At 37.7% G+C, this 10305-nt stretch overlaps 2 protein-coding genes across 2 annotated transcripts in view; one reads left to right on the forward strand and one right to left on the reverse strand.

Annotated features, from left to right (window-relative positions):
• LOC133847615 (uncharacterized) overlaps positions 1-1260 on the reverse strand; it is a 151415-nt gene extending 150155 nt beyond the window's left edge. Inside the window, exon 1 of the mRNA XM_062282776.1 lies at positions 732-1260. The gene's annotated coding sequence lies outside the window, so the exon portion shown is untranslated. The remainder of the gene's footprint in view (positions 1-731) is intronic.
• A 7897-nt stretch (positions 1261-9157) lies between these two features.
• LOC133848924 (uncharacterized) lies at positions 9158-10029 on the forward strand. The gene has a single exon (XM_062284668.1). The coding sequence runs from the start codon at positions 9252-9254 to the stop codon at positions 9906-9908; it is 657 nt and encodes a 218-aa protein (XP_062140652.1). The 5' UTR covers positions 9158-9251; the 3' UTR covers positions 9909-10029.
• The last annotated feature ends 276 nt before the right edge of the window (positions 10030-10305 follow it).

Below are 10305 nucleotides of genomic sequence, written 5' to 3' on the forward strand. Positions count from 1 at the left end.
AAGTATTTTCTTAGTAATTCATTTATATTTGGTGAGCAGAAGAGTTAATTGTAACGAGATCCATGATCCTCTCGTCGTTTTCACTAGTTACTTCTTTACTTCTTACTTCTTAAATTGGACGGTTTGTTGATTTTTTGGCTGGACTGATAAAATACTGAAATCTATTATATAGTAGAATTTTTCGAAAGTAATTCATTTACATTTAGAGAACAAAAGAGTTAATTGTCAAGAGATCCATGATCCTCTCGTCAGTTTCACTCGTTATATCTTTTACGACTCCGTTCGATTCTATTACAACATGATGTGTAATGCTTGTTTATTCACTGACTTAATACTTAAATGTAATTTTTATTTTTAAAGCTAATTGTAACGAGATCCATAAATGTAGCACACAAACTTAATCATTATTTCAAGATATCAAAATAAGAGCTGTGCATAATTCAAGTCAATGTAATTTATAGAGATAAGAAGAGTTAATTGCCAGAGATCCATAAATGCAGCATATTAACATGCTTATTTCATATCAATATAACGGAAGACAATTGATTTGTATTTAGAGAGCAGAAGAGTAATTTGTAACGAGACCCATGAATGAGCGAATTTATTTAAAATCAAAATACGAGTCTTAACTGCACGTTCAATACAAAATTTCGAATACATTTTTCAATTAAATTTACTTTTTTGTTCGATTACGTTTGCATTGGAGCAATTTGTGATTGTGATTTACTAACCGTTTATTTCGTAGCTTCAGCTGATTGCAATTGTTGGCTATTTCCGGTTTTTATGTTTGCAGCGGAACTGTAAAGCGTTAATATAAATTTTCACACTTGGCTACATCGATTTATGTTGAAATTTATTTCGATATTTGCATTCGTTGTTGTTGTTGTTGCTGCAGTTGCGGTTACATTACGCATATTCATCATACGCACTGTTGTGCCGGCATTTACTTTCTCTTTGTTGTTGTTGTTGTTGTTTGATAAACAGAACTTTGCACAATTTATTATTTTCTTTTTTTCTTTTTGGTATTTGCAATAATTATGAATATTTTTGTGTTGTAAGTTGTTTGTTGTTGTGTTGGCAGAACGACAAAAAAATATACCACAAAAACAAATCGGGTTACGATTATCGACGTTCGAAATACGCGACGCGACGTTTATGTTTCTCCACTTTTTTTGTTGTTTGTTTGCTTGCACACTCACGTACCGCGTTTTGGGCCAAGAACTGTTGAGGCAACCGCTGGGGCGCAACAAACAGCAACAGAGTTCAACGCAAGACTAAATGGCGGCTATTTGCAACAACGCCAGCGACGAGCAGCGTGGTGAGTTCGTGCCACCATTCGTGGCACACTGCACAGTAAGTGTGGTGAATACAAAGGACGAAGAGAGAGCGAATCTGTCTCTCTCTTTCTGGTTACGACCTTGGGGCATGGTAACTGCTCTTTGCCAGCTGTTGATTTACAGTTTACTCTTAGCTTCGGTTGCATGTTTCGTGTATCTGTGGCACAGTTATTCGCCTTGAGTTGGGGAACATAATTGATACGCGATGCGAAAGAGGAACACATTGCAATGGGCCCCCAAAAATTGTCGCGTCATCGAAGGTTGAAGTTGATATCATGTTTATTATTATTACGAATTACGACTACGATTACGATGTGCAACCGACGAAAGCAATCTAAAAAGGTGACTCAGTCGAGTTGAGTCGAGAGTTCATGATTAATGGCTGCTGTTGTGGCAACTGCCTACTTTTGGCCACCAACAATAATTACGGTTTAGTTTTTAATGAGGCAACTCGTGGCAGAAGTTTTCTTTTTGGCAATCGAACACTCGCTTGTTGCATGCCCCGCCAAGTGGAAACGGAAGTTTTGCTAACAACTTTGACAGGCGACAACAATAGAACGATGTGTGTGTGTGTGTGTGTGTGTGTGTGTGTGTGTGTGTGTGTGTGTGTGTGTGTGTGTGTGTGTGGAGCGCATTAAATAAATTTCATTAGCAGCGATGAAAAACATAACTAAATATTTAGTTCGCCGAGAGACCGGAAATTTCCGGTGTCCTTGGAGACTTAATTGAGAAAGAGATTTGATTAATTTGCATGCCATAAACCATTTCTCAATTTGTTTATGTGCTCAAAGTGAAGTCGGGGACGTAATTAAAGCAAAGCTGCTGCATCTCCGGCGAGTCAAACTCGAGGCGAGCTTCAGCTTCAGCTCAGCTCAGACGGAGCCGTCATCATGCAAATGCAAATTTCGCTTCAGTTGAAGATGGTGCAAAACAGAAAACAAGAAAAAAACATAGAAGCTGAAAAAATAGATAGCGAGAGAAACAGAGAGAGAGAGAGAGAGAGAGAGAGATGTCGCCAAGGTAAGCAGATTAAAACGCCTTTGCTCTGCAGTCTGCTCATTCCAGACTGCGGCATGCAAATGAACGCGCGTTGCATGCAACATCAGAGGAGGGGCAACTGGCGATGAGTGTTGTCTGAATGTGAGTGTGAGTATGTGTTGGCAAATATTTACGCAATGTATTCATGTGCAAACAATTACGCGTTCATTTGTGCGACTTTTACGTGTGCCACACTCACACACACTTAAGCACTCACACGCACACACACTCGCACAACAATGGCGGACTAACGGCGACAATAGCAGCATCAGCATCAGCATCAGCATCGACATCGACATCGGCAGCTTTGAAGTTGACGTACGTTTGGCTGCGTTTTTAGCGAACTTCTTTGCTTTCGCCTTTGCCTCGCCTTTGTTTTGTTTCGTTTGACTGCGTTTGACTTGGTTTTGCTTTTGGTCTTGTTGTGGTTACTATCCACAGCTCTCAGCCCTGCTCTGCTCTGCTCTGCTCTGCTCTGTTTTGCGTTACGTTTCGTTTCGTTTATTCATATGCATAATATCCTTGACCCGTTTGCGTGTCTTGCGCTTTTGTGCGTGCCAGGAAGCCAGACACAGGCACAGCCATAACCATAGCCATAGCCACAGAGACAGAGACAGTCGACTATGCGTGCTTGCAGTCTGCAGGGCTGAGTGCCCTTACTCAAATTTTACATAAAACACGCACACGCACACACATACACATACACGCACACTCATTCACATTCTACCCATTTGATATGCAAATAATCTATGCAGTTAACGACGTGCATATAAATATTGAATAGAGCAGAGTCACCTTAACTCAACTCTTGACGCTCCGCGAACCAATTACGTACCAGCAATACAATAAGCGATAGTTTATTCAAGCGATGTCAACGATTCTTTTAAGTGTATCTTTAATATTTAAAAATTGCTATACTACAAAATGATTTAAAGGCAAATATTAAAAAAAATAATAATGTTAAATAAAATAAAAAGAACAAAATAAAATTAAATGATATTGTATGAAATGAAAGAAATGAAATGAAAATGAAATGAAATGAAAATGAAAGAAAATGAAATGGTGTAACTTAAAATACAATGAAATGAAATGGGATGGAATGGAATGAAATAAAATGGAATGTAATAGAATGGAATAGTATGGAATAGAATAATATGGAATGCAATGAAATGGAATAATATGGAATGCAATTAAATGGAATGTAATGAAAAAGAATAAAACGAAATGAAATAAAAAAAAAAAACAATAAAATAAAAATAAAATTAAATAACACAAAAAACATAAGACAAAATGGGATGAATGAAATGAAAATGAAATTAAATAATATTGTATGAAATGAAGGAAGATGAAATGGTGTAACATAAAATAGAATGAAATGAAATGGGATGGAATGGAATGAAACAAAATAAAAAACAATAAAATAAAAACATAAGAATATAAAATAGAAATAAATATTATCTACTTTAATAATTTTATTTAAACTATTCCTCTGTTCTCACCATAAGTTATTCTTTAGGCGATTCATTAGCGATACTATCGCTTGAATTTCACTCGAGTTTCGTTGGTCGAATGGGGCACGGAAACATTCACTGAAACATTTGCCCCAACGTCCACTGGAGATTATTTGCCTGCTGAAATCTAAGAGCTCAAGCCAAGTAATTAAACTCGAACAGAAAATAGTTAAAACAACAGGCGAAACAAGAAAAACAATGGCAAACATTCGAAAAATTGGGTTAAAGACAAGTTAGAGAGAGTCGTGCGAACAATTTAAGAGATGCGCTGCATTCAAATAACTCAATTTGCGTTTCGAATAAGCAGAGTCGGGAAACGGAGAACTTTCTAATCGAAAAGCATACTCCTATTAAAGTAGACCAACATTTCATGGCATGCCACATGAAACATTGTTTGTAATTGTCTTTAAATGATCTGCAAATCACTTCAGCTTAAATAGCTATTTAAGCGTTGTATTCAAACAGAATTCAGAGAACGAATTTGAATACTAATTACTCAATAAAAATAGAAGGAAAAAGAACAATTTTAATTAATTATTTCTGTAATTTAATTAAGCTGCTTGTTATTAAAAATACTTATGCTTCGACATTGCCCAGCAACCGAAGGTTGTACTTAAATATACGGGTATTATAAAGAATTGCATTTGAATGAAATTCCATTTCCAAAAAAAAAACACAAGCGGAAAGCAAAAGTCGGGAGTGTCCGACTGTGGAATACCCGATATTTAATAAAAGGAAAACAGTGCGATACCATAAATATACCTAAATTGGTGTATTTGATATATCTGTATTAATGGTATATCGTTCAGAATATACTTCAGGGTACAAAATATACTAAAATGTCAACCACAGTATTAATCTTAAAATATAACAAATTAATATGCTAAACATATACTAAAAATCTGTGTGTTTTACATATTTGTGTATTTGGTATATTGATATGCTATTTTATTCAAAATATACTGCGGATTTCATAATATACCACATTGTAAAAAAAGTATTAAAAATATACCAAAAGTATACTAAAAATGTATTGTTGGTACATCGATATGCTATTCCATTCACAGAGTACAAATTGTCAACCAAAGTCAAATTGTTAATATAAACCAAGCGAATATACCAGAAATATATTAAATTCGGTACATTTCATATCATATTCATAATATACCAGAGAGTACAAATTATACCAAATTGTCAACCAAAGTCATAAAAAAAACTTCTTCATATCTTTTGACGCTGATCAAGAATATATATGTATATATAATATTTCATGAAGACGGCGATGTCTCTTTTTGCCTGTTACATACTTTTCCTACGGGCACAAAGTTATAATACCCTTCAACCCTATTGGTAGCGGGTATAAAAATATGTATATTTTTTATAGGTGTTCTTATTATTTGCAGGTTGGACGCAGATAGAAAGCATCTTTGTAATTTTGTAAACATTTTGTTTTGGGTGGGGGGTAAGCGTGTTGGTCTGTGCTGTTTGCATTGCCTTCTGTTGACAATTTCAAGTTCATTGGCTAACCAAAGTTAAGATCTGTGTGGGCCAGTGGCAGTGCTATTTAAGTATCAGCAATGTGGGAACAGTTCGTTAAGTTTTGTTGATTTGCCTGGCAATAAAATGAGCTCCCATTCCCAATTTGTCTGTCTTCTGTGGACTGTGGACTGTGGACTGCCGACTGTCGACTGTTGTTGTTGTACCTCTTGAGGGCACTTGCTCAAGATGCTATGCTATGAGTCGTAGTCGTGTCATCGACACGCTGAGGTGAAAGACAAACAACTTTATGCCAAGTTGTTAACAAAGTGCTTCCACGACCTAAACGACCTCTCGACAAGGACCGAGCACAACCAAGCATCCAGTTCTGTGTCTATGCAAAGCGCAAACAGAGCCTCTCTGTCTCTGTCCGTCTGTCTGTCTGTCCGTCCGTCTGTCTGTCTGTTCGTCTGTCTGTCTTGCTGCAGAAATATGCTGGCCACCTTGACAAGACAATTGACTGGAAAATGTTGTTAATGAACTTTGTGCGACATTTTGATTAGCTGTCAGTTGTTGTTGCTGCTGCTGCTGCTGCTGGTGACTGCGAGGCACGTGGAGTAACGGGGAGTTGGGGGGGGTTGCAATCGTGTCTGTCCCCCGTTTGAGGTCAACAAGTGTCGGGCGCAGCAATGATGGATGTCAAAGTTGTACGGTCGCTTGTTGGCCAGCTTGACACACATTTTTATTGTGCTTTTGCCTGTGCACAATGCCATTTTGTCACACTGTGATAAAACACTGAAATAATACAATAATGAAACGAGCAACAACAATGAGCAACATCAGCAACATCAACAACATCAGCGGCTACGGAAAAAGTTTCTGCGGAAAAGTTGTAAACTTAATTTATAGTTTTTAAGCAGCCGCTGGCTGGTGTTGTTTGAAGGGCAGCAGCAGTAGAGGGGGGCGGGGGTGTGGCCCTTAGTTTTAGCTAGAAAAATGTGTTTTGCTGCTATCGCTTGGGTGGCAAAGTAGGCGTGCCACACCCCCTTCCCTCCTTAATGTGTGTGTGTGTGTGTGTGTGTGTGTGTGTGCGGAGTATTTGCAAATTTTCACATTTCATTCTCGCCCTAGCTCTTGGAATTTCCAAATGAAATATTTGACTTTTAGTCTAAAAAGTCAGCAGAAAGTTGCGCAAACAGACTGTGACGTAACCGAGGACACCACCTAAAAGCACCCAAAGTAACCCGCTATCCACCACACTACCAAAAATCATCCCAAACCACTCAGTCACCCACCCATCCTCCTCTGCTCACCACCAAGGCAGCCAACCCTTCAGCTATCCACTGAGCCGAAATGTGCATTAAGTTGAATGTATTGCGCCGCTTTAAACGTCACATTCACTTTTGCATTCGCACTCCCATCCGCATCCACGTCCGCGTCCGCGTCCGCATCCGTTTTCTGCATCCGCATCCCGCATCCCGCGAAGCTGCTGTCTATTAGGATGAGAGACGCACAGAGTGAGTGAGTGGGGAGCCGCAGAATTGACCTCCCGGGAAGCTGTCCCAATGTGCAATGTGCTGTCCGTTCCTGCTCTCCTCCAGCTTCAGCTTCAGCTCGAGCTCCATCTCGTGTTGTCTTTTAAATTCTTTTTGGTAGCTCGCACAATTTGCACATTTAATGAGCGACCTCCTCCTGTGACTCCATCTCTCCTCTCCTCTGCTCTCCGCTCTCTCCCCATAGAGATCCCTGCAGTTTACTCGCTTACTCTGCTCCAATTGCTCTGGGTCTGTCTGTCTGTCTGTCTATCTGTCTGTCTATGCTCAGCAAGCATTTCAAGGTTCTTAGTGCTCAAGTGCTGACCGTAATGATGTATGCCCAACGTTGCATTGCAATTACGAGAGCGTTCCCTCAGCAGCAGTTCTAAGCAGCAGCACAACATAGCGCAGCAGAGGCCACAACGTTTGCTAGTTGTTTTACCTCAGATTCATTCATCAATTAATGGTCAGTGCGCAGATCAAATTTCCACCACAGACAAGAAGTGCTTCAAAAAAAGAGGTAGATAGATAAAGGGGGAAAGGGAGAAGTACGAATGAAACGAATGTACCGCATTAGCTGAGATTAAGAGCGGTGAAGACAGTGAATAAAATTCTGTATTTCCAAAGAAAGTCCAAAGGTTGATTGATTAAATCTTTAATATTTAATATATCAGAGCAGAGCTCTCAGTCTTTTTTTATTGCTGCTGAATTGTAATCGATGAACAACAAATGCAATCAAATAACAAATAAGGATGCAACAGTCGAGAGGCTCAACTGTGAGATACCCGCTATGCACTTTGAATAAGAGCATAACAATGCGGTATTATTCTCAATTAATATACCAAATATATATATAGTAAAATAATCTGCAAAAACAAAATACAAATGTGATATTATTCTAAAAAAAAATACCGAATTAATATACCGAAAATACAAATACTGAATTAATATACCAAATAAGCTCAAGTCTCTTTGGTGCCGGCAATAATAAAGTTGTAGAAGTTATCCATGAAATACTTTTGTATTGGCAAAAAAGCCTTTGACAGAAAATCTTATATATATTGCACTCAATGGTATATTTTGAATGTATCACTATATCAATATACATAATATAGATTTTAACATATTTTTTTAGTATTTTTGCGGTATATAAATTTGATATACCGCTGTTTTGCTTTCTTACTTTTTTGTTATTGAAAATTATTTCCTTACTAACTTCTATAATTTTTATATGATCGAAGTCCTCCGAAGTTAATGTATTTATTATTGTATGTCGCTTGATATTTGTATTTTTCATAACCTTATCTTAAATTTAATAAAATTAAAATCATTATAATAACTTGGCTTATCATCAGGAATCTTCTTGATTGTAGTAAATAAAATGCGTTATTTACATAATTCATGCATTGCTGATGTAAATGTTAATGCGCGTGCTCTGCACTGATATTTTCAATAAAATTAATATTCGAAAATATTAATAACACTTTATATTAAATTTGATTTCAAAATGAATGAATATGTTGACGTAATGCTGTAATTTAAACGTAGTGATAGGATTGCTAAAGTAACAAAATAAAAATTCTCTTTTTAAGTTATTTTATTTTATTATTTCACAATCATTTACAATTAGTATTTACGTTCTTATTTCACAACGTCCCTCCATCGTCAATTGGTTCATAATTGATTTTCTAACCTCTTCTCCTTCTTATCGATATGTTCACTTCTTAATCGTTGAGTATTGAGTACTAAATAAGTGTTGTATACAGAATAATGTTTAATAAATGAAGCAACTCTTCAAATTTAAAATATTATATAACTTTCAAGTGCACTTGAGTTAAAGCAAACTCAAAAAGTATTCACATCTTTTGCATTTATTTTGCCAAAAGAAATATTTTAATTTACACAATTGGGGCTTCATTATCGATTTTCTTAGCTCCTCTTCTTCTAATCGATATTTCCATTTCTGAAGTGTTGAGGAGTGCGTAGATATTAACGTATTCGCGACTACTAAACGTTTAAATACTACAATTCAGTTTAAATGAACTAGAAAACGAAGTTCAAATCGTATACATTTATTTTGCAAAATAAATCATTTAATTAACGTAATATCACAATATCGCAATTGATTTTCTAACCTCATCTCTTTCTCTTTGATTATTCTAATTCTTTGGTGTTTAGTAGTGCCTAACGATTAAGTGTTATAATAAAATAAATGTATAATAAATGAGACAACTGTGCATAATCAAATCACATTTTGAAATAAACTCGTACTACTTTTGGAATCAGTTAGTTAACAAATTTAAATTAGAATTCACCATAACTCACAAATAAATCGATAACAGAAAAAGCTATATATGGATATGCAGGATATTGAAGGTGAAGCTGTTTGTCCCCTGGGCGACTGTCAGAAGCGGTTGCAGCAGAGCGATTTGTTGCGTCACTTGCTGAGCGAACACATGCTGGAGACTCCGGGCGTCCGCTTTGGGCTGAAGCTACGCAGAGTGAGGAGCGGGGAGCGGACCTTGTTGCCACTGGCCTACGAACAGTTGGGTGAGGGTCAGGATCAGTGTCTCTGTGTGCTCAACTGGGCATGCGATGATCTGATGCTGACCCCTCAATCCAATCTGCCCCAAACACATCGAATGCTGAGCCATCACTTGCCCATCCTCGTGATGATCTGCAAGACAACGTGGCGCGCACTTTTCGAGAAAGATGATGAGAAAGAAGACGAGAACGAGATCGGGGGCAATCTGTATGTGATTTGGATGGTGGCACCTGCCACAAGTCGTCACATTTTGTGTCAACTCGGATTCCTCAATCGAGAATTCAAGTGCGGACTGCGTGTGCTGCGGCAAGTGCGCAACCTTGCCACACGGTTGCACATTAATAAGTATCTGCTGGGCGTCGATCACGACTATCTAACGCTCAGCGAGCAGCAACTGAAGCAGATGTGCTGTCGCAATGAATGCGGTTGCTTTCTTGAGGTGCTCGTTCTGGGTGACATCAACTGAACTCAACTCAACTCAGCTGAAATTCAAAGGCAACGCAAACTTTTCGCTCATATTTGAATATTTGTAAATTTATGCAAATGAAATTTGATTATAAAACAAGAAAGAAACCAAAAAAAAATCTAATCAGCAAGTTTTATTTGACCAGGGCAAAGGCAAAGGCAAAGGCAGCTGCTTCGCTTTCCACTTGTCAGCTGGACTCTTATAATGAGCGAAAACTTTTCCGTTTAGTGGACTACTCAGCCTCCGCCTCAGCCTCAGCACACTCTGGGCACACTGTTAATAAGCCGAAATCAATTTGACTTGATTTCAGTTGCGAGTTCTCGACTGATTTCAGGTCGCTTCTTATTTAGTTTTCTTTATCGCCATCGCCTCTTGTTTTGTTCTTCCTTTGTTTTGT

Source organism: Drosophila sulfurigaster, chromosome X (genome assembly GCF_023558435.1).
Source record: "Drosophila sulfurigaster albostrigata strain 15112-1811.04 chromosome X, ASM2355843v2, whole genome shotgun sequence".
NCBI lineage: Eukaryota > Metazoa > Arthropoda > Insecta > Diptera > Drosophilidae > Drosophila > Drosophila sulfurigaster.